The sequence below is a fragment of the Nyctibius grandis genome, chromosome 27 (assembly GCF_013368605.1).
Source record: "Nyctibius grandis isolate bNycGra1 chromosome 27, bNycGra1.pri, whole genome shotgun sequence".
Taxonomy (NCBI): domain Eukaryota; kingdom Metazoa; phylum Chordata; class Aves; order Nyctibiiformes; family Nyctibiidae; genus Nyctibius; species Nyctibius grandis.
This window is the reverse complement of record NC_090684.1, coordinates 6,786,407-6,813,992: the sequence shown is the minus strand read 5'-3', so window position 1 is coordinate 6,813,992 and position 27,586 is coordinate 6,786,407. Positions and strand designations below refer to the sequence as shown.

The 27,586-nt window shown below is 57.8% G+C and overlaps 1 protein-coding gene across 2 annotated transcripts in view; it reads left to right on the top strand.

Moving 5' to 3' along the window:
* Window positions 1-25,344, top strand: part of CACNA1S (calcium voltage-gated channel subunit alpha1 S) — a 51,140-nt gene extending 25,796 nt beyond the window's left edge. Inside the window, exons 16-44 of one of the 2 annotated variants that reach the window (XM_068419487.1) lie at window positions 666-735; window positions 972-1,104; window positions 1,390-1,519; window positions 2,286-2,345; window positions 3,045-3,151; window positions 3,851-3,938; window positions 4,196-4,303; window positions 5,159-5,211; window positions 5,474-5,620; window positions 5,900-6,101; window positions 7,349-7,507; window positions 7,851-7,961; window positions 8,462-8,545; window positions 12,712-12,768; window positions 14,740-14,868; window positions 15,475-15,540; window positions 16,035-16,126; window positions 16,600-16,759; window positions 17,279-17,406; window positions 17,846-17,942; window positions 19,339-19,441; window positions 20,083-20,184; window positions 20,306-20,430; window positions 21,485-21,613; window positions 22,355-22,554; window positions 23,320-23,384; window positions 23,835-23,944; window positions 24,507-24,623; window positions 24,866-25,344. In XM_068419487.1, the coding sequence (XP_068275588.1) occupies window positions 666-735; window positions 972-1,104; window positions 1,390-1,519; window positions 2,286-2,345; window positions 3,045-3,151; window positions 3,851-3,938; window positions 4,196-4,303; window positions 5,159-5,211; window positions 5,474-5,620; window positions 5,900-6,101; window positions 7,349-7,507; window positions 7,851-7,961; window positions 8,462-8,545; window positions 12,712-12,768; window positions 14,740-14,868; window positions 15,475-15,540; window positions 16,035-16,126; window positions 16,600-16,759; window positions 17,279-17,406; window positions 17,846-17,942; window positions 19,339-19,441; window positions 20,083-20,184; window positions 20,306-20,430; window positions 21,485-21,613; window positions 22,355-22,554; window positions 23,320-23,384; window positions 23,835-23,944; window positions 24,507-24,623; window positions 24,866-25,126 (3,393 nt within the window). In that variant the 3' untranslated portion in view covers window positions 25,127-25,344. The remainder of the gene's footprint in view (window positions 1-665; window positions 736-971; window positions 1,105-1,389; window positions 1,520-2,285; window positions 2,346-3,044; window positions 3,152-3,850; window positions 3,939-4,195; window positions 4,304-5,158; window positions 5,212-5,473; window positions 5,621-5,899; window positions 6,102-7,348; window positions 7,508-7,850; window positions 7,962-8,461; window positions 8,546-12,711; window positions 12,769-14,739; window positions 14,869-15,474; window positions 15,541-16,034; window positions 16,127-16,599; window positions 16,760-17,278; window positions 17,407-17,845; window positions 17,943-19,338; window positions 19,442-20,082; window positions 20,185-20,305; window positions 20,431-21,484; window positions 21,614-22,354; window positions 22,555-23,319; window positions 23,385-23,834; window positions 23,945-24,506; window positions 24,624-24,865) is intronic. The other variant, XM_068419488.1, reaches the window with a different exon arrangement.
* Window positions 25,345-27,586: the final 2,242 nt, after the last annotated feature.

The window sequence follows — 27,586 nt, the reverse complement described above, 5'->3', positions numbered from 1 at the left end:
CTTGGAGCCAGCCTGCGTCTGGACTCTTCTGGGCCAGAATCACTCCTCGCCTTAGATGATGGGGGCTCTCTGGGTCCAGGCAGGATATGTTGCCTGGTGAAACAGGTCCATTGCTGGGGATCCTTTTCCTCTGATTCATTTCCTTGGCTCCAGCCAGTTGTCAGTGGTTGAGATGGGCTGGTGCACACCAGTGTGGAGGGGAACAGAGCAGGCAGCAGCATCCCAGACCTCCTTTATGTCCACACCAGCACCTCCTGTATGCAAAACCCTCTATTCAGCTGTGCTGTGTGCCAAGCACCTGGCCAGCAGCTACTTCCCTATCCACTTTCCAGAGATGCCCCATGTGAAGTCACCCAGGAGTCACCCCACATCTTTTTCCACCTGTGGTATAGGTGCATGGACCCAGGCTTTTGCCCAGCACACATTCCCGTGTCCCGTCCTCTTGGTATTTCTCTTTGCTCAGATTACAGCATCCCTGAGGTGTTTCCCCTCACCCTGCTCCATCCTGGGCCACGACTCCACGTGCTTGGTGCGGTACGGGCCAAATGCAGAAACGCTGCTTGTCCCACATGGCTTCCAAGATGGTCTGGCCAACATGCAACATTTGGCAGCAGTACTGGCACACATAGCTGCATGTTCTCCTCTCTGTCTCTCCCTTGTTTCAGTTAAAAGTGGATGAATTTGAATCCAATGTCAATGAGATCAAAGACCCCTACCCTTCTGCAGACTTCCCAGGTAAGACTTGTCCCTGGCAGGGCAGCAGAAAAGCTGGGGAGGCACTGCAGAGGGATGGTGCTAGCACCCTGGCTGTGTGAGGAGCAAAGGATGTGGCGACTCTCCGCCAGCCTCGGGGTACTGAGGTCCTTCTGGCACAGATGCCAAATCAGGACCAGAAGATTGTCCATAAAGTCACATTCCCTCTCCCTCTGTGGGTGATTCTTTCCTTTTCCCTTCTCGTGGCCACCCTGCAGGTGACGATGAGGAAGATGAGCCTGAAATCCCCCTGAGTCCCCGGCCACGTCCCCTCGCAGAGCTACAGTTGAAAGAGAAGGCTGTCCCCATGCCTGAAGCCAGCTCCTTCTTCATCTTCAGCCCAACCAACAAGTAGGCACTGACCCTTCTCCCTATTTTGTGGAGCCAGGCCTGGCCTGGGTACCTCTGACACCGACCCTTCCCAGTGAGGTCCTCCTTGTGTGTAATAGCCAGCTCTGAAGGAAGCCAGCTCACTGGGAAAAGTCTTCTCTGTGGAAGGGCTGGCACAGACATCCCTTCATGCCTAGGGCCTTCCTGTCCTCAAGGTTTAGCCATAACCTCTTCCAGGCTCCTCTGGCCCTGTCTGATGTCCCTCTGCCCCCTCGCAGCATCTCATGCCATTTCTGTCCCTGGCAGGTTTCGGATGCTGTGCCACAGAATTGTCAACGCCACCTGGTTCACCAACTTCATCCTGCTCTTCATTCTGCTCAGCAGCATCTCGCTGGCAGCTGAGGATCCCATCCGGGCCGAGTCCTTCCGCAACAAGGTGCTCATGTAGCTGTGGAGGGTTGGGATGGGTGGGGGAGACCTCATGGAGACTCCCAGCTCCCCAAGAAGCAGAGACCTGCTTGCAAGATGTCATGCCTGGGCAGGTGGCTGTGACTTCACCCCTGCCTCTGGGAGGGCAGTACACTCTGGGAGGAGAGGCTGGTTGTGTTTTCCATTCAGGGCACAACTGGGAGAAGCTTTTACTGCTCCATGTCTCAGTTTACTTCTGGGTGAAGATATCCACCTGACAGGGTGTGCGAGATTAGCTTGGTCCAAGGCTGTGGTGGCTTACAGGGGACAGGGACATGCGGTGAGGTGGCAAACTGGACCACTGGTGTGTGCAGCACCCTGAAATGCTGCTGGCGTGGGCCAGTGGTAGCCGCAGGTCTAGCCACATGAGGAACAAATGCGTCTGCACCCGTGCAGTGTCTGGCAGGGACTGGGGAGGTCTTACATGAGACAGCTTCCCAGGGCACTCTGCTTCTGGGGATGAGATGCTTTCAGGTGATTCAGGTCAAGCCTCACTCACTTGGAAACAGAGCTTGGTCCCAGGCTGCAGGTTGGATCATGCACTGGGGAAAAACAGCAAAGCTGAGGGAAGTTCAGGAATCGTCTTGGCACTGGGTTTGCAGTCTCTGTTGAGCTAGATGGGCTCCCCAGTCCACAGAGTGGAGGGCAAAACCACAGCGCCAGGGTGTTTGAACACACTGGAGCATTTCCCATGTCACCCAAATCTCATCCAGTTCTGGTGCTTCTGTCCCCAGATTCTTGGATACTTTGATATTGGTTTCACCTCTGTCTTCACAGTCGAAATCGTCTTAAAGGTGAGTCCCTCTGCCCCTCAGTCCTGGCCATGCACATGGCCCAGCGCATGGGTGTAGACTGGTCTGGCCTTGGGCACTCATGCTCTTTGGGCACAAGCTCGAGGTCCCAGCAAGGAGAAGCTGCTGGCTGATCCTCATGTCCCCAGAGTTCATGCAGTCTAGGTGGTGCATGACCTGCCCCAAAGGCCACGTGTCCCCTCCAGTGAGGTCAGGCAGCTGAGTGAGCTGTGCTGTGCCACAGGGACAGATGGGCCATGGCACCAGCATTTTTGTTCTAACATGCCAGTAAGAAAAACTTGGAGAAAGAGAAAGCAATGGAAATCCATGGAGTAAAACAGTAATTCAAGCAGCTGCTGCAAGATGTCCCTGCCCATGGCAGAGGGGTTGGACCAGATGATCTTTGAAGGTCCCTTCCAGCCCAAACCGTTCTATGATTCTATGTTGCTCCCATTCCAAGCTTCTTTACTCTTCTCCTTTTTGATCTGCTGAATGACTGGGAAGTGTTTTGTCTCCAGCCAGTACAGCACAGAGGATTTCCAGCTGAAGTCAGCTTCCTGCCTGGCTGTAGAGGTCAAGGTCTGAGCAGGATAGGGTCCCCAGGCCATGAGGCTGTGAGAAGCCTTGTCTGCCCCAGGGCTGTGGAGGAACCATGCCCCCGAGCCCTGCCTGGCCTCTTTCCTAACTCCTTCTGCTCCCCAGATGACAGCCTATGGTGCTTTCCTGCACAAAGGCTCCTTCTGCAGGAACTCTTTCAATATCCTTGACTTGCTGGTGGTTGCTGTCTCCCTCATCTCCATGGGAATCGAGTAAGCATCTCCACGCTTCGCAGGGTGGGCACTGGTCTGTTTAGCCTGGCAGGGCAGCTGGGGTGCTGCAGCTCTCTGTGCTGGATGGAGAAGGAGCAGCCAGCCCAAGGGCCGGGCATTAGCCCGTGTGTTAGTGTCCATAAAGTCATGCTTAGGGGGACAGGGCATGGACAGCTGGGAGGCAGGGAGGTAAACTCCTTGAGTGTCAAAGGTGAAGATCTGGGTAGGAATTTTAGGATGAGGAGAAACAGCCTCAAGTTGCGCCAGGGGAGGTTTAGTGCATATCAGGGACAATTTCTTCCCCAAAAGGGTTGTCAAGCACTGGAACAGGCTGCCCAGGGCAGTGGTGGAGTCCCCATCCCTGGGGGGATTTAAAAGCCATGTAGATGTGGTGCTGAGGGACATGGGTTAGTGGTGGCCTTGACAGTGCTGGGTTAATGGTTGGACTCGATGATCTTAAAGGTCCTTTCCAACCAAAACAATTCTGTGATTCTGTGATTCAATTTGGAGCTGCTTTCTCCAGCTGCCAGTGTCCCTTGGCCTTATGTGGGGTGATGGCTTAGTGACATCTACATGTCTCTGCCATCCCTTTCCCCTCACCCCTGGTCCCAGCTTGGCCTCCATGGCTGCTTTGTGGGGCTGTGCCAGGCTGGCCTGAGCAGGGGAATCGCCCCATCTGAGCTCTGTCTTCCTCCTCAGGTCCAGTACCATCTCAGTGGTGAAGATCCTCCGGGTGCTGAGGGTGCTGAGACCTCTGCGAGCCATTAACAGGGCAAAGGGGCTGAAGGTAAGAGGGAGGCTGGGGCTGGAGGTCCTCAGCCCATGGAGGTCCTCACAGGAGGTTATATGGCAGGCATCATGTCCAGTGGGGTTTGTGGGGCCAGAACCCAGTTCCCACTCCCCATCTGTGGAAGGGATCTGCCCCATCTCTCCCATCTGCTCCCGCTCTTCCCAGGGCCCATCCTTGCAGTGAGAGGGTGTGGGACACACAGCAGGGGCTTGCCCCAGCTATGCTCACATGTGCGCTGTCCTCAACCTCCACAGCACGTTGTCCAGTGTGTGTTCGTGGCCATCAAGACTATTGGTAACATTGTGATCGTCACGACGTTGCTGCAGTTCATGTTTGCCTGCATTGGGGTCCAGCTCTTCAAGGTGAGATGTGTCTCAGATGGACAGATGTTCTGCTCAGGCACATCCTGGACGGAATCTTCTAGTCCATCGCCCTTGGGGATGGTGTCTCCCAGTGTTGAGGTCAGCACAGGCTGTACTGTCTGTGCTCTGCAAGAAGACTGCTGGCACCAGACCTCCTGGCAGAAGAGCCTGCAGTGGGAGGAGGGCAGGAAACACCCAGGATACTGTCAGGTCCAGACAGCACATGTAAAGGGACCAGCTGCCTTGCCCCCCTTAGTGCCTCAGTTTCCCCTTTCTAAGGCAGCAAGTGCTTCTGTCTTCCTCTGTGCTTTAGCTGTAAAGTGTTTCCTTTTTCACAGCACCACTCATGCTCTCTGGACCTTGGTTGCACCAAGGCAGAGCTGGCCCTGGCTGAGCTCAGTTTTGTTCTAATAACTGAGCTTAAATTCCCAACCGACGTGGCAAGAGCTTTCAGGACACCCTGCAGACTGAGCAGACTTGTCAGCATACATTAACTTTTATTTAATTCTATAGTTACTGCTTTCTTCCCTATTTTCCAAACAGTTGGCTCCCAGATAGGATCAGCTAGGTAAGTCTCAGCTCAGGGCCCTGGAAGATTTGTTGCCATCCCTAGGCAACATTTACTTGTCTCAGCCTGGGATTGACACCAGGGTCTGCCGCGGCTCCTGAAACACCCTGTGAACTGGGTTGCGTTGGCGTGCAGAGCAGGGAAGCCAGCGGTGGCGTGAGGCAGGGGCCAGAGTCAGCACGGAGGCAGTGGGAGGGCTGGCTGTGGGCTGTGAAAAAGTCAAAACTCCCCAGGGCTTCTGAAGTCACAGCAAAATCATAGCGTGTCCTGGTCTCTGTTAAATGCAGGGCAAGTTCTACAGATGCACAGATCCATCCAAGATGACGGAGAAGGAGTGCAGGTAAGAGCTCTCTGCCGCTCAGCCCCAGCGGGACAGTGGCCAGGGATGGGTGTGGCGGGGGCCACTTGTGTTCCTGCGTGGGGCTGTTGCATCCAAAAAGCAGAGCTGAGGTCTCGTGCTGTTCTCCCTCACCCTGGGGTAAATCAGAAATGAGCACAGGGCTGTCCTCCCCTCCCAGGGACCAGAGAGCCCTGGGCCAGCGCTGCAGCAGGGGTGCTGACGGGGACCCTGCCTGGTGAGCACCGCATCCCTTCTGTTGCAGAGGTTATTTCATCCATTACGTGGACGGGGACCCCACGCAGATTGAGCTACAGGAGCGTGTCTGGTTGCACAGCAACTTCCACTTCGACAACGTCTTCTCGGCCATGATGTCGCTTTTCACTGTCTCCACCTTCGAGGGCTGGCCAGAGTGAGTGGCTGTGCGCGGGGCCTGCCGAGGGATGGGTCTGCGCTGGGAGCAGGTCACTGCCGCAGACCTTTACCGTGGTAAAGAAAGAAGAGCTGCCCCGGATGAGGAGCAGGGCTAGCCATCCTGGCAGTGGCTGTGGAGCTGACAAGATCATCCCAGCCGCCCTGTCCCACCATTGTTAGATTTGGGATGTCCCCAGAGCTCCCAGTAACCTCCAAGAGGAGAGATGGTCTTTCCCACCTGATTAGGATCTCTCTTGCCTCACTTTCCGTCCTGTAGGCTGCTGTACATGGCCATTGACACTAATGCTGAGGATACAGGCCCTATCTACAACTACCGGGTGGAGATTGCAATGTTCTTCATCATCTACATCATACTCATTGCCTTCTTCATGATGAATATCTTTGTGGGCTTTGTCATTGTCACCTTCCAGGAGCAGGGGGAGAGCGAATACAAGAACTGTGAGCTGGACAAGAACCAGGTAACGGGACTGCTGGGACAGGGCAAGGTGAACCAGCCCTGGACCTGGACACTGCTGGGGCTGGCTGATTTGGATCAGCCCTTAGTGGTGGCACTGCTGACGCAGATGAGTTGAACCTGCCCCAGGTCTGTTCGCTGCTGGGACAGGGTCAGCTGGACCCATGCCTGGCACAACACAACCCTTCCAAGGGAAGGGCAGAGTGGACCAGAACGAGGGAGTGGGCTGCTGGTGCAGGTGGGGTGCCCAAACTGAGCTGGAGCAGAGGGCTGTGCCCAGTTCTAGGCTCCCCAGTACAAAAGCGACATGGATATACTGGAGCAAGTCCAGCAAAGGGCCACTGAGATGACTGAGGGTCTGGAGCATCTGTCATACAAGGAGAAGCTTTGAGCTGAGTCTGTCTGGTGTTGAGAAGGCTCACAGGGATCTTACCTATGTGTAGAAATACCTAATGGGAGGGTGTAAAGAAGATGGAGCCAGGGTCTTTTCAGTTGTGCCCAGTGACGGGACAAAAGGCACTGGGCACAAACTGAAGAAAACAAGAAATTCCATTTAAACATTAAAAAAAACCTTTTTTATGGTGAGGGGGTTCAAGCACTGGCACAGGTTGCCCAGAGAGATTATGAAGCCTCCATCTTTGGAGGTATTCAAAACCCAGCTGGACACAGTCCTGGGCAACATGCTCTAGCTGGCCCTGCTTTGGGCAGGGATCTTTGACTAGACCATCTCCAGCGGCACCTTCCACTGTCAACCCTTCTGTGATGCTGTCACGCTGTGGTTCTCTTTGGGGACATCAAGGCTGAAAGCAGCAGAAGCGAGGTTGACATTGGCAGAGGACATGGCATGGTGTATTGAGAAAACTCAGTGCCCCTTTCACCCCTGGTTCATGGGATGTCTTCAGGCTGCTCTTGGCCAGTCCTGAGAGATGCTGGGAAAGTGCTGTGATAAGCAGGCAGGCTCAGACTGGAGGGGTTGGTTCAAGGGCAGTGTGGCAATCTTTGGAGGCAAGCGGTGGCTTTGGAAACTTGGTCCCATGTGGGTGCTCTGGGGGGGTATTTGCAGAAAGCACAGCAGATAGTTGAACCATCGCTGTCCCTGGCCCATGTCGCTGGGCTGAGAGAGAAGGGGGGATCCAAATTGTGCCTGTGGGGCTGTGCGGTGTTGCTGGTGATGCTGACTGTGCCTGTGCCCCTGGCACTGCCCTGTGCCCCGCTGTGGCTGTGGGATCACACCTGCTCTCCCCTCCCCAGCGCCAGTGTGTGCAGTATGCACTGAAGGCTCGCCCGCTGCGGCGCTACATCCCCAAGAACCCCTACCAGTACCAGATCTGGTATGTGGTCACCTCCTCCTACTTTGAGTACCTCATGTTCTTCCTGATCCTGCTGAACACCATCTGCCTGGGCATGCAGGTAAGGGGCACAGTGCCCACCACGGGTGGTGGAGGCGTGTCCATGGTAGCAGACAGGCTAGCTTAGCCCTGCCACCTCCCAGAGAGCTTCTGGGGAGGAGGTCTTTCCTACACAGCAAAGCTTGTGGTGTGTGCTCAGCACCCCTGGGGATGGGGGCAAAGTGGGACTGGTTGGGTATGTGGAACTCAGAGAAGGGGCTGCAGGGGGAACATTTCCTTTTTGTCGACCATTGCTGAGCTGTAGGTCTGTGGGAGGGGGGTCTGCATCCAGCACACACCTCTGAGCTCACAAGGGAGGCTGGACCTGCCACAGGCTAACATGGCTCCTCCTGCCTTCTCCTCAGCATTACAACCAGTCTCCAGAAATGAACCACATCTCAGACATCCTCAATGTGGCCTTCACCGTCCTCTTCACCCTGGAGATGATCCTCAAGCTCATGGCCTTTAAAGCCAAGGTGAGAGGAGGGCACGGTCCGGAGAGCAGGAGAGGGCCTCAGGCCAGACCAAGGGCGTCCATTTACCCTGCATTTGGCATCTCTCCAGTACAAGCGCCCCCAGGCCCGCAACTCCAGAGAACTTCTTGTGAGACCTTTGGGGATGCCCGTGCACAGGTCCTGTGAGCTTCTGGAAGGACTACTGTTAGTCAGGACTACCCTTGCTAGCCAAATCTAAGCCAATCCAGCTGGCCATTGTTCCCATCTTCAGGGTCATCTGTCACTGGTGGGGTCATAGCTCTAGCCACCTTGATCCACCCTCCTCATTTCACACCGTTGCAAGACAGGACCAAACAATTGACCAGAGGGTACCAGGTCTGACCACCGTCCCTTCTTCTGGCTCTCCCTGAGGTGCCAGAGGTCACTGGTGATCCTGGCACTCCTTCCTCTGGGCTTCAGCATCTGTCTTCTTGACTTGACCCTTGGATGTTCACTTCTCTTCTCTGTCTCTTCCCTGGCAGGGCTACTTCGGGGACCCCTGGAACGTCTTTGACTTCCTCATAGTGATTGGCAGTATCATTGACGTCATCCTCAGCGAGATCGACGTAAGTGTCAGGCTGCTTGGGCACAAGGCTGTCCCCGCAGAGGGACAACCTGAGACTGTGCCGCAGTGCCTGCCCTGGGGTGACACAGGGATGCCGGGGTGGTGTCCAGCTCTGCAGTGTGTTGGTGCCCTCTCCTCTCTCCCTGCTCTTCTTGGTTCTGAGGAGGGACAAGCCAGGATCAGCTCGTGGCATGAGCACGTGGAGATCACAGCCATGGCCCTGTGGATCTTTAATGCACTGTTTAAACATAAGGGGACCATCCCCAGCCAGCCGACATGTCACACTGCCCCCTCCCCTCCTTTCCCCTGAATCTGTAGGCACTGGGATCCTACGGAAAACAGTCTGTTCACTCAGGACTGGGCCATGAGCAGCAGGACGCGTGCCAGCCCCTGCCCCACTCACCCTGCCTGTCTTCTCCGTGTGCATACCTGGACAGTCACCCACGTGTCCAGCCTCAGATCAGTGCAAGGTGGGAAGAAAAAGGGTCTCCACAGCTCCCTGTACCCACAGGACACTGCTGTCCCATGCCAGGGGAGGACCAGACACATCGAATTTCAAGGCATTTGCTTTGCGTATGTCCCTTCATACAGCGATGCACACGTATACACGTGCTGACTGTATATGTGTGCATGCGTATGGACACTATTTCAGAAGCTCTACACCATACAAACTGCATGGCTGGGTGGCTGCAGGCAGGGGCTATATGGGAAGCTCTCTGCTGGGAGCATTTTCAGAGCAGTGCTAGGAAGCCAGGGTGCCACTGCCTTTCATAGCACTGGGACATCCGCACCCTGTGTCTAGCACTGAAAATGCCCCTCTGCACCACGAGGTCGTGTGCTGCATTTAGCAGATCTAATGGTAACTCTAGAAGCAGCTGTAGGATTGGGTAGATTGTAGATTAACCCTCTAGTGACTTCGCATGCCGTCTCCTCTCGGGAGCAGGGCTTGCCAACTCTGGTGCGCTGCAGGGCTGTGTCTGGCAGAGCTGCTGTCGCTGCCACCCCTGCGCAGGGTGACCTTCAGCCGTTCTCTGTGCTGGGGAGGAGAGGGTGTTCAGGCACCATTGGTGGTGGTCACCTTCTTCTCTGGAGGATGTTCCAGGCCTCATAGAGGTGATGAGCAAAACCATCCACCTTCCATCCCTGTGACAGCAACATGCTCCTCCCTGCACAGCCCTGCACATCAATACCGCCATCCTCTGAGCCTCTGGGCTTCTCAGCCTTTGACGAGCTCCCAGATTTCATGCCAGTTCCAGCAGCTTTCATCTGTCACCAGGTCGTCCAGGACCCCATCCTTGTCCCCCCAGCTCTCTGCACCTGTGACCTGGTTTCCCATTGCCTGTAGAGTATCATGTCCTAGTGTGCTCCCTCCTTCCCCATCCTGTTGTCACTCAGAAATTAAGCTCAAAGGGTGCTCAAGGCCCTGCGCTGGGCAGAGATTTTCAGTCCCTGTGGAGTGAGAGACCGGGTCAGTTGGCACAGATGCCAAGGTAGTGCAGTGCTCAGCCATGGGTATGCCCAGGCACACAGGGCACAGGCACCCAGAGGAGTCCGATGCCTTGTCAGGGACGGAGCCAGGTACTGTGCTCTGTGTGCCACAACACCGTTGGCAGTGGCAGGGCTGTGCAGAAGGCCAGACAGGATTTCGAGAATGGTCCTGTATGGCCTGAGCTTCTCTGGTCCTCTTCCCCAGGTCTGGGTGCCAGGGCACTGAGAGCGCTGGTCTCCCCTCCCAGTCCTCCAAGCTCCTCAGGGACCCCGTCACAGACAGTCCTGCTCTGGCAGGTCTCGCCCCAGTGACTGTCCATGTCCCTTCCTGAGAGCAGAGCCCCTCACAGCTATCCCACCCTTCCTCCACATGCTTTCTTCTCCGTCCAGCCCACATCTCTCCCAGCATCACCAAGCTTTTCCCAGCCATCTGGTGATTTGCAGGGGGAATAGGATGAGGAGGTGGAGAGTAAGTCTCCTCCCTGCTGAGAGGTCAGTGCGAGGTGGGTCTGTTACCTCTGGTCCCCAGGAGCTGTTTGTAGCTACTGCACCCATCATAGATCACCTTGCCGGCACAGGCAGACCTTGGGGGCTGCAGGGGTTTCGGGAAGGTGGCTTCCCCAAAACAAGCCTGCACCGCGGTGCAGGAGTGGCAGGTGACACCTCGCAGCAGCCGAGCCATTCCTGGTGGCACCTAAGCACATGACTCTGGTTTGCAAAGTCTGTCTCTCCTCCTCTCTCTTTCCATTCTGCCTCTTTTCTCCTCCCTCATGTCTCGGTGTGTGGGTGGCAGGGTGAGGTGGTGGAGAGGGTTGTGCTGTCAGGAGCCCTCTGCTAGCCACCACAGCCAGATCCTCCTGGCTGTTCAGTCGTTGAGTTTCCCTAGATCCCAGCGGGTATTGAGGCATCTGGGGCAAGAGGGAGGTAGGGATGGGGGCCCCTCTGGGAGCACTACCCCAAGCTCTGACGTTTGGGGGTCTGGCAGAGTCCGTGCTGCTGTGTCTCTTCTGCCACTGCCTGCCCTGGAAGCTCAGCCCCTTCACAAGGGCTGACCCTCCCAGCCTGCCCAAAGCCTCCTGTGATCGCTGGCTGGACCCCCAGGAACGAGCCTGGTCTGCGCAGGGGGCACTGGGGCTGGGCCACCCCACTGAGGGGCAGGTGTTGGTATCTGCGCTGGGAAGGAGACCCCCTGCCCCAGAGTATCCCAAGCTGTCTGCAGAGAGAACTGTGTCTCGAGTAGCTTTGAGGAGCCTCAAGGGTTTGTGTGTTCATGTGTGTGTGTGAGTGAGCACTCCTGTGCGTGTGAACGCGTGTGCCCTGTGCGTGCCAATGTGCAGACCAGCAGCTCCTGCCTCTCGGTTACTGGGTGAATGGTGCCGGGCAGTGTTTTGTACTAAAATGTGGGGCTGCCAGTCTTGGTGCTCGCTCCCAGCAAATCTGCACCAGTTTCGTCTTAGTGTCCAAGCAGCCGTGCTGAGAGCAGCTGAGCTTGCTGAGGAGGAGCTGTGGGTTGGCTTGAGCTGGTCGGTTTGCCTCCAGATCCCACCTGCCACAGCCCTTGGCCTGGCCTGGGGGTGTCCATGGGAGGCAGCAAAATTACACAGTCCTGAGCTTTGGCTCGGATTTCCTGGCCCATACACCCCTGCCCCAGACGTATATGTCACAGCAGGTGAGATGCAGAGGGGCACAGAAGTGGGTAAGTCAGTCCCTCATGATCACTGTGTTTCTCTGGCCATCCATCTGCTGCCTCTGCCCCGCAAAAGTCACATCCCTTTGTCCATGAGCCTGAATGCCGGTGGGTCTCTGCCTGTCCTTCCCATGTGCTCCTCTCTCAGCCATCTCCTCTTGTCCCCAGTTTCACAGAATCCCAGACTGGCTGGGGTCAGAAGGGACCTCTGGAGATCATCCAGCCCCATCCCCTGCCAAAGCAGGGTCACCCAGAGCACGTTGCACAGCGTCGTGTCCAGGCGGGTTTGAATATCTCCAGAGAAGGAGACTCCCCACCCTCCCTGGGCAGCCTGTGCCGGGGCTCTGGCACCCTCACAGGAAAGAAGTTTTTCCTCATATTCAGATGGAACTTCCCGTGTTTCAGTTTGTGCCTGTTGTCCCTTGTCCTGACGCTGGGCACCACTGAGAAGAGTCTGGCCCTGTCCTCTTGACACCCGCCCCTGAGGTATTTGTAAGCATTGATAAGATCCCCCCTCAGTCTGCTCTTCTCCAGCTGAACAGCCCCAGCTCCCTCAGCCTCTCCTCGTAGCAGAGATGCTCCAGCCCTCTGACCATCTCCGTACCCTCCGCTGGATTCTCTCCAGTAGTTCCTGGTCTTTCTTGAACTGGGGGCCCAGAACTGGGCCCAGTTACTCCAGGTGTGGCCTCACCAGGGCAGTGTAGAGGGGGAGGAGACCCTCCCTCGACCTGCTGCCCACACTCTTCCTCACGCACCCCAGGACACCATTGGCCTTCCTGGCCCCAAGGGCACATTGTTGGCTCATGGGGAACTTGGTGTCCACCAGAACTCCCAGGTCCTTCTCTGCAGAGCTGCTTCCCAGCAGCTTTCTGTAAGATTTCCATCTTACTCTTTCTTCTGTGTCTGTGTCTTCTTCTTCTGCAACCACCCATCCCTCCCTCCCTCTCATTCCTGCCTCACTTCTCCTGCTGACTCTCTTGTTCTCTTGACAGACTGTTCTTGCATCCAGTGGCGGATTGTACTGCCTCAGCGGAGGCTGTGATAGCATTGTAAATATCAGCTGCATGTGCTTGCGGTGCCCCCCCTCCCTTTGCTGCCCGTGGCCGTGCCAGCGTGCCTGTGGCCGGTGTTTGCATGTGTCCTGCATGTCATGAAGACACACCAGACCCAGCTGCTCACTCTGGGGTGTAGCTCTCCCCTTGCTGAGAGGGACTTGGGGTGAGACACCCCCAACACAGACACCACTTCCCACCCTGCAATGTGCTGAGCTGTTCCCCGGCCCTCCTGGGTCTGTCTGCTGGCCCAGCCCTGCCTTCCACCATCCCACCCCCTGGCACTGTGGTATGTGACCTGAACGGAGCATCTAACAAAGGTGTCCCTGGCTGTTGAGGACATTCAACCGTGGTTCCTCTGACCACCACCCTGTGTAAGGCCTGAAGGGATTTGCCTGCACGAATGTAGCCTCTGACGCCATGCCTTTTCCCGAGGAGCTGGCTGTGTCCCGTGGCTGCTGGCCTGATGTGCTGGGGAGCTGAGCAGGCCAAGCCCTGCGCTGGTGGCTGAGATCACCATGGGGGTGCAGCAGGGTGGAGGGTACCCTGGGGTTGGTCTATAGGAGCTCCCGTAGGAGCTCTGAAAATGGGGAGGGGCTGGTGCAGGGTCCCACACGCTGGAGCCTCTTCCCAGGGGTCCCAGGGCCCTGGTGCTGGGAGGACAAGCTGGCCTTCACTGGGCACTGCCCAGGTCCTGGCGGTGGGGACATGGTGCCCTGGAGCTGATGAGATGTTCCTGACCACCATGTTCGCTGGGCAGGTGCTGGGCACTGGGAGAGTGAAAGGGGTGGGGAGAGGAGATGGTGTTTCCCAGTGCAGACCTGGGAAGTCAGAAATGCCAGACTGGGGAAGATGGAGCTGCTGGGAGGGGTGTTTGCAGCTGGGTTTTGTTGCCCTGAAATAGCTGGGAGCGGGTGGGCTGGATGATGGGAGTGAGGGGGACACAGTGGCAGCAGTAAAGCTCTGGGAGGCCGAGGGGGCAGTAGAAAATTCATCCCAAGCAGTGGTGGAGTTGGGCTGGATAGTGCCTGGTGGAGGCCAGGAGGGTCTGCTCATGGTTCCTAGGGGCACAGGCTGGGGCTGGGGCTGTGCCATCCTGGAGCACCCAAGGGAGCAGGTGACCGAGCCCAGCATCTCCAACTGCCAGTGTCCCAGGTGCTCCCAGACAAACCCTGGCCCTTTGAGCCCTGGCCCTGTGCCTGCTGGCCCCCCCCTGCCTGCCCGTTCTGCCCTGAACCCAGGAGTCCCCAGCCCTGGGACATGGCTGTTCGCCCCTCCAAGGGGGACCCACAGCCACCCCAAGGGCGTAGGCATCACTGCAGGTGGGGTGACACTGGGCAGGACACGCCCCCCCCTCCCCCCCCCCCCCCCCCCCCCGCCCCGAGAGCCACCCTGCCTTCAGTCCCTCCTTTGGTCCATGAAAGCCCCACTGGGACATTCTCAAACCAACGTTTCTGTGCTTAAACAGCCGGCATTAACCCTTCATGTGCCTGGTGCCAGGCCTACAGCTCACCTTACCTGAGCTGGGAGCATACCGTATGATACCTGCTGGGCAGGAGCCTGGAGGGACCTGAGCCTGTCCGGGGGGGGGGCCTGTCTGGCACGCGGTGAACAGCACAGCTCTCCCAGCCTGCATTACAGCATGCCTCTCCCTGCAGTGTCCCATCCCCCAGTAGCTAACGGGATTGCTCTCATCCCTATAACCAGGAGTCCCAAGCAGCCTTGGGGCAGAGATGTGAGACAGAGGGGCTGGGGAGATGAACTCGTCAGGAAGGCTGGAGGGAAAGTGCCAGCACATCCCCTTTGCAGGCTGGTCCTCTGTGCAGGCAAGGGCTGTGGGGACCATGACTGGGGCCTGGAGGGGAGTGGGAATCTCGTTACCCTCCAACCCCCAGGCCCTGGACCCCTCCTTGTCTGCCTGGAGGCATCAGCACCCACTGCCCTCCAGGTGTTGTCCTCTGCCCACAGGACTCCGATGACAACTCCCGCGTCTCCATCACTTTCTTCCGACTGTTCCGAGTGATGCGGCTGGTGAAGCTGCTGAGCCGGGGGGAAGGTGTCAGGACCCTCCTGTGGACCTTCATCAAGTCCTTCCAGGTATGTGAGGAACAGCGCTCCTCTCCCAGACAAGCACATGCCCTGGGCTGGCAGTGAGCTCTGATCCTCAGGCTAGCTGGGCGAGCAGTCTGTCCTCACCAGGCAGAGGAGGAAAGCTCTGGCGCTGGCCGGCTGCTGGCCTCAGACTGGACCAGGGGCTTGTGCTGTGTAGGAGAACGTTGCCTGTGTGGGGGGGAAGATGTAGGGGGTCTCCCTGGCTGACACCACCGTGTGTCAGAGCTGGGCTGAGCAAGCACCAGGCCCGTCAGCCCTGGTCCCACCAAGGCTGCAGCATCTCAGCACACAGCCCCTGAGCCTGGGCAGCTCCATCAGCCCTGGGCACCCCTGTGTTGTGCTCAGCCTTCATCCCAGCTGCAGAGACCTCGTGCTCCCTTGGGGGTTGGTGTAAGCCTCCCGTGCGTGAGAATGGGGGAGCGGGGCTAGTGGGAGGGTGGTTAGAGGAACAGGCAGAAAGTCAGCTGTCCCCTCCCCACATGGAGGCCTGGGTGCTGGCCTTGCGCAGTAGCTCCAGACCCAGCCTCCTCTCCCTGTGTTGCCTTGATGCTGGGCTGGTGTCTCACATAAGCCATGGTCCTTTTGTCACAGGCTCTGCCCTATGTAGCCCTGCTGATTGTGATGCTTTTTTTCATCTATGCTGTGATCGGGATGCAGGTGAGAGGCAAGGGGGTGGGATTTGGTCTTGAACAGATGCCCTGAGCCTGATAGCATCTGGGGAGGTGGGATGGAGAGGGACTAGGTCCTCTGCCAGGCACTCCCTGGGACTTTGTACATGATGGGACCATTTTACCCTGGTCTCCAAGGCTTACAGCCCCAGCAGCCTCCTCCCCTCCCCAGGCTGCAGCTGGGGCAACTGAGGCACGCAGCAAATAGCAGTTTCTGAGTCAACAGCACAACCTAAACACACAGACACCAGTGCTTGTGCCTGGTTCATAAGACCTTGTCACCTTGGCCCAGATGAAGTGCAGCGTGGACAGGGGTGTTTTCAGCATATGCAGGAATGTCCAAGGAGCTCATGAGCCCCAGAGCACCCACACCCCAGTCTCAGTCTCTTTTGGGGACACCCAAGGCTGAGTAAACAAGAGGAAGAGGAGCTCAGGGACAGGGGTGGTTTGGAGGTGGTCAGGACCTGACAATGTGATCTACAGATGTTTGGGAAGATTGCCATGGTGGACGGGACCCAGATCAACCGAAACAACAACTTCCAAACCTTTCCGCAAGCTGTGCTGCTGCTCTTCAGGTCAGTCTGGTGTTGGCGAACGAGCAGCTCCAGAAGGGACCTGAGCTCAGAGTTGGCGTGGAAGCCCACCAGCTGGGAGTGAGAGATGCCAGCATTTCTGTAGTTTATTTCTTTTTTGCCCTATAGAAAAATCTCTTGTAGCAGTGGAAGCATTTCAGGAGTGGCTGTCGGTTTGCCTGGTGTGGCTGAGCTGCAGAACAGAGGGGCATTTGGGGGTTTCTATTCTGAATGTTTCCTTCCCAGACTAGATTTTAATTTGTGCATTGTGAGGAAACTCAGGGGGAAGCACGAGCTCAGCCCAAGGCTTTCTGTGACTTCAAACACTTCCCTTTGGAGCTTTCAATAGCAGACTCCCCACAGCAGCACAACAAGCCCAGGATGCTGACTGCTCCTTTCCCAGTGACTCCCATTCCCCTGTGCGCCCGGCTCATGTCCAGGACGGGCAGGGACCAGCAGACATCCCCTCTCCCCAGGTGTGCGACTGGCGAGGCCTGGCAGGAGATCCTCCTGGACTGCAGCTACGGCAAGCTGTGCGACCCTGAGTCAGACTTTGCTGAGGGCGAGGAGTACACCTGCGGCACGGGCTTCGCCTACTTCTATTTCATCAGCTTCTACATGCTCTGTGCCTTCCTGGTATGCTGGCTCTGACGGGCTCCCTTTGCCACCCCCATCCTGCCATGGGCAGCCCCTGGTGTTGAGTTGGCCTTGCATCTCGTGGGGCTGAGCCCACAGCACCCTCTTCCTAGGGGCATCATCCCCCAGCCCATCTCCCCAGCCATGCTGTAAACCTGGCACCGCACTCCTGTGGGGCCCAGGATCCCCCGTTTGTTCCTTCCCGCAGCCCCCGTGTGCTGCCATCCAGATGTGTCTGTGTTGGCTCTTGCAAGGGTGGAGAGGGAAGAGTTGCCCTGTGCCTGCTGCAGCCTTTCTCATGATCTCCTTGGGTGGGAGGGCCATCCCTGCATGGGGTTACCCACAGCATGCCCTGGCTCCAGGGGAACCCAAGCCCCTTCTCCTGAACATGTCTGCCTGCGTTTTCCCAGGGCCTTGGCTGGGGCCACGGGCACTGTCACTGTCCCTCTGCCTGGGGACCTGCTGAGTGCTTGGCCCTGCTCTAACTTGCATCCTTCACACCCGCTCCTCTGCCCTCAGATCATTAACCTCTTTGTGGCCGTCATCATGGACAACTTTGACTACCTCACACGTGACTGGTCCATCCTTGGGCCCCATCACCTGGATGAGTTCAAACGGATCTGGGCTGAGTATGACCCCGAGGCCAAGTGAGTGACAGGGAGTGAGTGGCACGGAGGGGGTGGTCCATGGGGAGCCTGGGGTGGGCTGTCCTGAGACACGCATGGCAGTGTGAGCTGGGGCACTAAGAATTAGATCCCAGCATCTCAGAGGTAGATGTGGACTTGCCAGCATATTACAGGGCTGACAAAAACCATTGGGATGACTGGGGACACAAGACTTCCAGTCCCTTCTTCATCCAGTCCTGGTGATGCTGCCAACTCTTCCCATGCCACTGTGCACCTCTCTCTACTGCCCGGTGCTGCGGGGAACAGCTGCTTTCCCTAAGAGGAGCGTAGGGAAGTGTAGGGATTTGCCCACCGCAGGAGGACGGGGCAGGCCACAGGGATGAACCCACCCAGCCCCTGCCCAAACCAGTGTCCCCAGTGTCTACCACCACACTGCTGATGCAGTTTGTTGCCTCCACAGGGGCAGAATCAAACACTTGGATGTAGTGACTCTGCTGAGACGTATCCAGCCTCCCCTGGGCTTTGGGAAGTTCTGCCCACACCGTGTAGCTTGTAAGGTAAGAGCCAAGGAGGTGGCAGAGTGTGTGGGCACAGGGGCACCTTCCCTAAGCTGTCTCTGCATCCTCCCCAGGGAGGCTGAGGGTGACAATCCAGCCACCTTCCCAGCACCGTGGTTGATACTCACGCTCTGACCTCTCGTGTTTAATGGAGGGGAGTATTCTGGGGGCAAGGAGAGATGCTGTTAACCTGCATGGAGCTGATGTGTTTCAGGCTCCTGAAGATAAGGACTGGCCTGTGCTCACCCCTGCACCGAGGGTGATGGCACTGGTGGGCTCGTGGCTGCCCGACCTGGAGCCCTCAGCGCGGAGGGATTCCCAGGCCACACTGGGGTCCCCCACATCTGCATCTGGTGCAGGAGGGAAATGCTGGGCCTGAGTACCTGGCCACATCAGCTGGGCTGTAGAAGTTTGTTTCCAGGGGCTGATAGCACTGAGGGAGCTGGAAACATCGGCTCTGTAGGCAACTCTTTTCCTGGCTTAGCTCATTCTGCACAAATCCAGGGTCTGTGTGAGGCTGATGTGTAAACCACATGGACGGGGGCCCAGGAACTGGTGTAAACCCTCATGGGTCTTGGGCAAACTCATTAGGAGGTTTGATCCCTCATGGCAGCCTGGGGCACTTTCTGGAGGGTGGAGCGCAATGCAGAATGATTCCCATCTCCGAGAGCAATGCTGTGTCTCTTGCTGGCTGGTTGTTTAGCCTGGAGAAAAGGAGGCTGAGGGGAGACGTTATCACCCTCTACAAGTACCTGAAAGGAGGGTGTAGCGAGGTGGGGTCGGTCTCTTTTCCCTGTAGCAAGTGATGGGACGAGAGGAAACGACCTCAAGTTGCACCAGGGGAGGTTTAGATTGGAGATCAGGGACAATTTCTTCCCCAAAAGGGTTGTCAAGCACTGGAACAGGCTGCCCAGGGCAGTGGTGGAGTCCCCATCCCTGGAGGGATTTAAAAGCCGTGTAGATGTGATGCTGAGGGCCATGGGTTAGTGGTGGCCTTGGCAGTGCTGGGTTGACGGTTGGACTTGATGATCTTAAAGGTTCTTTCCAACCTAAATGAGTCTATGATTTTCCCCCATGGCACTGGTGCCCCATAGGTTGGCTTATTTCCACAGATCTGACCTGGCTCTCCCCACACCTTGTTCTGGTTTACCTGGCTGGTTAGGATGAGCGATGGTGCTGCCCCTGGCCCATGTGCTGCCAAGCAGTGGTGCAGAGCCCCGTGGGCCTGGGCAGAGCGGGTAGAGCTGGGAGGTCTCCTTGGCCAGCAGCTCAGTGCCCCAAGCAGAGCCTCTCATGGACGGTGTGGCAGCCCTCTGGCCAGGACAGGCTGTGCATGCACGGGGAGCTGCCAGCCTGCTCTGCCACCAGGGCTTATGGTCATTGGTTTGCTGTGCAGCGTCTGGTGTGCATGAACATGCCCCTGAACAGCGATGGCACCGTCACCTTCAATGCAACCCTCTTTGCGCTGGTGAGGACAGCCCTCAAGATCAAGACAGAAGGTAAGTGGTGCTCCTGTCTGCCTCTGTGGCCTCATGGGGGGACCCTCTCCTTGTGCTGCAGGGTGCTGGTTACACACCGTTCCCCCACTCTGTCCGGGGACCTCAGGGCACTTGCCTGTGGGGCTCGACCCTCTGGTGCCACCCTTGGCTTCATGCTATTAATTATCTCATTGGACCAGAGACCATGGGCACATGCATGGGGCTGCTCAGGCCAAGCCTGCAGGACATTATTAGCTGCAGGCACATGTGTTGCAGCCCTGAGGAGTGAACCAGTGCCACCCCAGCTGCAGAACTTCACCCTAAACGCACCATGGGGGTTGGAATTAGATGATGTTTAAGGTCCCTTCCAACCCAAATCAGTATATATTTCTATGATTCTATGATCTGATGTTGATCATCAGAAGAGAGATGGTGGCACTAACGTTGCATCCATTCGCTAGGTCTGACTCACTCTGTAGTTAAATTCTTTTTGCTAAAATCAAAGCCTCATTCTTACAAAGCTCATTTTTGTTGGGTGGGGAGGCTGGAGAGGAGCTGCCACACCCTGGAGGAGCCTGGCCAGGTGTTCACATGCTTTGTCTTCACTCATGTTCTCGTTCCCCTGGGAATGAAGCACTTTGTCCTGCTCGCTTTTGTCGCAGGTAACTTTGAGCAGGCCAACGAGGAGCTCAGAGCCATTATCAAAAAAATCTGGAAGCGAACGAGTATGAAGCTTTTGGACCAGGTCATCCCGCCTATTGGAGGTATGTCACCTGGTGGTACTTCCCAGAGGGGCAGAGCAACACCTGGGCAGGGTTTCAGCGGCTCTGACAACTCCAGGCCTTGTGATAGGTGGTATCGTAAGGTTGGTTTCCTCCCTTCCAGATGATGAGGTGACAGTGGGCAAATTCTATGCTACTTTCCTCATCCAAGAGCATTTCAGGAAGTTCATGAAGCGCCAGGAGGAGTATTATGGGTACCGGCCCAAGAAGAACCCTGTGGAGATCCAGGTTGGTTGCGTGTGGGTGGTGTTGGAGGGGTTCTTGGGAGCAGGATGTGGTGGGGAGCTCTGCAGATCAGGGAAGAGGCTTCCTCCAGCTCAGGCAAGGCCAATGTGACCTCGAGAGACAGAGCTGCAAGGACACAGGGACCTCTGCGCTTCAGGCCTGGAAATGAGGTGGCCCCAAGTGAACCAGCGCTGAACTGGCCGTGAGCACTCCCCCGCTGAGGGTGACCTTAGTCTCCAGGGTGCAGGTGACTCTGGAAGCAAAGGGGATTTTTGACTCTCTGTCCCGCTGACGCTGGCTGCAGAGAGCTCTCATCAGGGTCTGATGCCTCACCAAACAGTTTTAAGACCCGCAAGTCCCCACCACAGACCAATGTCTGGGCCGAATGCTGCTTGTCCAGGCCCTTACCCACCTACTCTTCTCCATTCCCAGGGCCTTCTCCCTTTCCTCACCTTACCAGTGTTGCAGATAGTTCTCTGTGCCTGGTGCTCTCTGTATCTTCTCTCATTGCCTGGTGCAACGTCAGGTGGAAAGGGGTTGATGTGGCTGATCTTGAGCAGGACCACTGCAGTCAGAGAAGCCTGCACAGCAGTCCTGAAGGATGCTGTCGGGGTGGGATGGGAGAGGATTTATGTGCCTGGCCAGAGCAGCTGGGATGTCCCCAGCCTCTCCTGACCTTGTAGGGAGGAAATCACTTGTAGAGGTAAAAGACCAGGCCCCAAAGGTGCAAGGAAAGGAGAAGAGCCAGGCCCCAGATCAGACATCTCCAGATCAGGGACAAGGGCACAGCTACCCCTTGGGCATCACCAGCCCAACCCATCATCAGGCTGCCCTTAGCATCGCCCTTTGTGGGTCAGCATTAGCCCCAAAGCTGTTTCTCCAAGCGCAGAGCCAGCCAGTTGCAGGGTGGCCCATGGGCTGTCCCCGGTAGGAGACCTGGCAGGGCAGCACGGCTTACCCGGTGAGTGTGCTTCGTCATGTTTCCCTCTCCAAAGCCAAAAGTAAGAGGGGTGGTGGGGCCAGGCCACATCTAGCCATGCCTTCTTGTTCCCACCAGGCTGGGCTGAGGAGCATTGAAGAAGAAGCTGCTCCTGAAATCCATCGGGCCATTTCTGGGGACCTGACTGCTGAGGAGGAGCTGGAAAGAGCAATGGTGGAGGCTGCCATGGAGGAAGGGATATACAGGGTGAGTGCAACCCTCAGGGCACCTCAGGTGGTGGTGGTCCCACCCAGCTCCCGTTTCGATGTGTTGGTGGTGGGTCAGCATGGCTACCAGCAGCTGGAGGACAGTCCACAGAGGTGAGCCTGACCATGTGCCTGACCAGTGTGGACCACAAGGATGGATCAGCACTTCTTTCTTCTCCCTGAACATCGGGACATCCTGGTTGAGTCATCGTGGGCAACCTGCTCTCTGCCTCAGTTTCCCCTCTGTAAAAGGACCCTGCTCACATGCCTGGCAGGGGTGTGCTGAATGTTTACCCACAGGTTTGGAGGGCCCTGTTCACACCTTCTGCCAGGCTGAGGCAGGACAGCTCAGGTGTCATCATCACCAGAGCAGGAACAGGTTCACTTCCCACTCACTGGGAGTCTTTGAGACACCTGGGCAGCTGTGGTGTTGCAGGGTTGTACCTCCTGCTGTGTCCAGATGTGCCGCCAGCTCAGGCTGTCCCACAGAGGTGGCAGGATTTGTCGTGCACAGGGCTGGCTCTCATCCCAGGGCTGCTGCGTGACCATCACCCCTCGGTGCCTCAGTTTCCCCACCTGGGCAGTGAGGCTTTTGAAACCATGCGGTCTGCGAGGTCCGTGGAGAGAGACGAGCAGAGACCGCTGTTCCCACGGGCACCCCCACATGTCTCCTCCCAGGGGAACAGCCCCAGAGCAGCCCAGAGCTCCAGGCCTCCCCTGACGCCCTCCCTGTTGGTTGCAGAGGACGGGTGGCTTGTTTGGCCAGGTCGACAGCTTCCTGGAGCCCAGCAGCCCCCTGCAGCCCCACGTGGCCAGTCAGAGGCCCCTGCAGTTCATGGAGGTGGGCAGCGAGGACCTCGATTCCCCCGTCTTCCTTGATGACTTCCCCCAGGAAGGCAACACCAACGTCAACAATGCCAACAGCAGCAACCGGCTGGAGGGGTAAGGGCTGGTGAGCCTCGCGCGGGCAGGCGAGGAGGGTCAGAGCTGGGCCCTGCCTGGGGGCTCCCGGCAGGGCTGTGCTGGCAGCTGGCTGCATGTTGCTCTTGCCCAGGGGCTCTTCATGGACAGGTGAGGTCTGGAGAAGTGGCTGAGTTGCAGCAGCGAGGTCCCTGCAGACTGGGGGAGGAATCAAGCACTTGACCGTGGAAGTGGCTCCATGGACACAGGAGCTTTGTGCAGAAATTCAGCCCTTGGGATGTGAGCCAGGGCCCAGGCAAGGGGACAGGGAGAGCAGACACCCCTCGCGGGTCCCTGGACCCCAGCCTGGCGCTCCCAGAGTTGTCCCCAGAACATGCAGGGTAGCTACAGGGCTGGTGGGTGGCTCTGCACGTGCCCTTCTTGTCCTTCCCATCACTCCTTCCTCTCGGTGCCGTGAGGATCGAGGTGGACCGCAGGGCTCCAGGGATCGCGGGAACGACCCTTCCGCTTTCCCTGCCAATCTCTGAGTGCCAAGGCCCAGGTAGGGGCCACCAGCACCTCCCTGGGCACAGGTACAAGGAACAAGGGTTACCAATGTAAGAGAATGTTCTTAATCCTACTTCTTGGGCTCCCCACCCTGTTCATCCATCACGGATGCCCCTCCTGGTCTGTCCCCCCAGCTGCATTCCCCAGGGTTGAGAAGGTGGGGAGGGCTGCACCCCTGGGTGGAGCTGGTCTTGGCGTGTGGTCCCTGCTCAGGCTGAGCCACCTGCCTGTCCTTGCCAGGATGGAGTACGAGGACGAGGTGCTGAGGAAGACAGTGCCAGGAGCACCCAGGCGTCCAGTGCGGGGTGAGTCTCAGCATCGTTCCTCTCCTGGAGGATCTGGACCAGCCCAAGGTCGAGGGTGGGGGGAAGGGACTGATGTTGGCAGGCAGGAGGAGGAGACGCAGTCCCCAACAACTTGGAGGTTAGCTGAGAGCTGCGAGCACAGTGGGGCCTCCTCCCACCTTCCCACCCTCCAGGGTGATGGAGCACTGAGCCAGTGCCTTGGGCTGGGGGAGGACTGGCCACCCATGGGCCGCAGGGCCACAAGACTCGTTTCCATGAACAGGGACTTCTCCTTCCCAGCCACGACTGAGGAGCCAGCCTGGGGCAGTGGGCAGACACGGGGACTTTGGTTGGTCCTGAACTCCTAAACCCTTTGGTTCCCCCAGTCTAGTCAACCCGTTCCCAGCTCTGGGTGGCAGTGATGTCCTTGCTCTTGTGCCCATCTGATGTCCCCATCTTTCCCTCTCCCAGAGCACAACCACCCCTTTCCCATGGAGAGGCTGCAGCGGAGGCCGAGCAGGAGGCAAGGGGCCATTTCTGGGGGTCACCCATCATCGGGGCTGCACCTTCTCCCCCAGGAGGTAAAGGGGGCAATGTATGTCCAGAGGCAGCAATGCGGGGGACATGGGGCAACCTCCCTCCCCTCGGGAAAGGCTGTCACAGCCATGTTGGGGAGGAGCCGGTCTCTAGGGCTCCCCTCCATGAAACCATCTTTGCTGGAGCTTTCCTTTCTGATCAGCTTGGGGGAGGAGCTGGGCCCCCACCCTGCTGCTGCAGCGGGCACAGGATGCTCATCCAAGCTGGGACAGCTCGTAGCAGCATCTCTCTGGCTCCCAGGGGCAGGGCAGAAAAAAGGGGTGCATCAGGTTTGCTCCCGCACTCCCCTGGCAACCCACGGCTGGGAGCAGTGCCTCATTGCCTGGCCAGTGCCAGGGCAGGAGATCAGGGCTGGTTCCCAGGTCTCTCTGCCCACACGGCCCTGCTGGTCCCATTGCGGGTGGTGCCCTGGACCCACAGCTCCAGCAGGATGGGAGCACGTGTCCAGGCTGGGGACAGAACCCGCAGCCCCCGCATTAACATGGGAGAGACCTTCCATGGGCATTACCCAAGCCCAGGCTGCAGCTCTTTGCTCCTCTTGCCCAGCTGCCCGGAGAGGATGGCACTGTGACGGCAACGGCGTCCAGCTCAGGGCAGCAGCGGGGTGAAAGTGGTGACCCAAGCACATCCTCCACCCCGGCCATCACCTTCCTCGTTCAAGAGGTAAGGCAGGGGCAGAGCCTGGCAGAGGGAAAGGCAGGGCTGCCAGGGGGTGAAGGGGGCTGCCGTGCTCATGCCAAGTTGGGCGGTTGGAGGGCAAAGCTTAGCTACGAGGATGAGCGGCAGGTACGTGCCAGCACAGAGGGCAGCGGGGAAAAGGAAGGGAGGGTGGGCTGCCTGCAGCCAGGGACACGTCTCCTACAGACTGAGCACCCGTTGGGCTGTGACCCCATCCTCTGCTCCAGGCTCTGATCTCCGGGGGCCTTGCGGCTCTGGCCCATGACCCATCCTTCGTAGCGGTGACCAGGGATGAGATGGCGGCCAGCAGCCAGCTGGAGATGGATGAAGTGGAGAAAGCAGCCGTGGAGCTGCTAAAGGGAAGAGAAATGCTGCAGGGCGCGAAAACTGGCTCTGCCCCCCAGGACACCTGGGCCGCATCACCAGCCGGCTCCCCAGGGCTCAGCGCAGCCCCCTCCCAAAACACCATCGCTGCCACTCGCCTGTGAGCCACCTGCCGATGCAGCTCAGCGGCACGGTCCCCTCAGGAGCTTGCAGGGGGTCACTGGAGCAATGCCACATTGCTCCCCCTCGCTGCCTGGGGGTCCTGGTGGGCTCTGTCCAGCTGCAGGAGGACTTTTGGGCCGGGTCTCCAGGATGCTGGTGCAGGACAGGACAAAGTTGTGCCAAGAGCTGGACAGGTCATTAAAGTGTTCCTGCTGTGTGACTCCATGGATCCCCTTGTCCCCTCCTTCCTCTGCCCCCCACCTGCACAGCCTGCGCCCACGGCTGCTCGCTGCCCTAGCCCAGCCTGGGGAGGGGGCTGCAAATGCGAGACCACATTTAACCAGGGCTGGCAGCGATTCACGTGGCAGCCTCCAGTCCCCGTGCTGAGGGAGGTCTGTCCCTAATCCCAAGTCCTCATGCCTCAATCAGCCATTTTGAGGGTGCCAAGCTTGGGGGGGTCTCCTGGTATCCTGGCAGCTGGACGCAGTGTCCTTACGTCTCTGCTAGAGCCTGTTCCTCCTGCTTGAGGAGGACAAGTGGCTTGGGCAGATCTCCCCTGGGCTGGGGCAGCAGGCGGGCACAGGCTTTGTGCCTGTGTGAGGCCTGGGGGCTGCTTGGCCCGCTCTGCCAGCTGGGTAAGAAATGGGATGGGGCAGAGGCGTGAGAGCACGTCCAGGGCACTGCAGCAGCCCTGGCTCTGACCGAGAGGAGATCTGGCCACTGCGGTGCGACTGCTATCGCTTCAGGTGTCTCCAGACACTGCGCTCGGGCTGGGCACCCACCGCAGGAGGGTCTCATCCAGCCCACAGACATCCCCGCTGCTCTGCGGGGGCCAGGCCAGAGATGCCACAGCCAGGAGAGCGTGGGGAGCACAGCACTTGCTGCATGACGTCCCGGCGCTGCCAGCACATGGTATCAAGGAGCAGCTGAAGTTATTCCTCTCTGGGAATGGGTCTGCCCAGGGGGTTCACTTTACGGACCTCCATGCCCCCGGCGGGGTCTGGGTGCTGAGCGCTGGGGCAGCCCCGTCTCCCCAGGCTGTCTCGCTGCTGGGGCTCCAGAGGGCCCCCAGCCCGGCCGAACTGGGCAAGACAGGGCTCTTCCTTGCCTAATATATATTAAAATGCAGCAAGCTGATGGGTCCCTGGGGAGGTGCTGAATCAATGGAGCTCGCCTGCTCTCCAGCAGCACATTTATTTGTTAACTTAATAAAAGAGAAATGGCTGTCGCTGAGCTCCAGCTGCTGCCTGAGTGCAGGAAAGCCCAGCTTGTACGGGGGACGCAGCAGCGCAGATGGCTTTCACAGACCCACAGACCCACAGCCTGGCTGGGGTCGGAAGGGACCTCTGGAGATCACCCAGCCCACCCCCTGCCAAAGCAGGGTCACCCAGAGCACGTTGCACAGGGTCGCATCCAGGCGGGGTTTGAATATCTCCAGAGAAGGAGACTCCCCACCCTCCCTGGGCAGCCTGTGCCAGGGTCTGGCACCCTCACAGTAAAGAAGTTTTTCCTCATGTTCAGATGGAACTTCCCGTGTCTCAGTTTGTGCCCGTTGCCCCTTGTCCTGTCGCTGGGCACCACTGAGAAGAGTCTGGCCCCATCCCCTTGACACCCGCCCCTGAGGTATCTGTGAGCATTGATAAGATTCCCCTCAGTCTGCTCCTCTCCAGCTGAACAGCCCCAGCTCCCTCAGCCTCTCCTCGTAGCAGAGATGCTCCAGCCCTCTGACCATCTCCGTACCCCTCCGCTCTCCAGTAGTTCCTGGTCTTTCTTGAACTGGGGGGCTGTCACGGTTTAAAGCTGGGCTGGCGGTTAAACCGGTGGCAGACGCTCTCTTAACCCTCCTCCCCCCCACCCCGAGAAGGGAAAGAGAAAATGGAGAGAGACTTATGGGTTGGAAAGTTAGAACAGTTTTAATGAACTATAATAATGAAAAAAAAATAGTATAATGATAATGGAAATAATCAAATATATAAAAATATATACAAAACCAAGATCGAGCTCCCCCGATGTCGGTCACATCACCCCTGGCACTGCAGGGCAGGCTCCGGGAAGGCCCAGGCTGGGCCCAGGGATGGACGGGAACTGGATTCAGGGATGCTCAGATCAGGATCGGGGGCAGCAGGAAAACAGACAGAGTCCTCTTGGGACACTGGCCAGAGCAGAAGGGGGTGAGACCCTCGTGATCCCCCCGCTCTATACTGACAATGACGTGTATGGGATGCAATACCTCGTTGGTCAATTTTGGGTCACCTGCCCTGTCCGCTCCTCCCTGCAGCTGCGACCCCCCTGCGGCTCTTCACTCGTAATTGGGGAGGAATTTAGCAGTGACCTTGGTTTCTGTAGGAATAAGGACAGCAAGAGCCTTTCTGCACAACATCCCTACCGGTGCCTCAGCGATAACTACAAACTTTGAGCGTTATCAGTCCTGGAAGCAGACACTGTCTGCAGAACACGCAGTT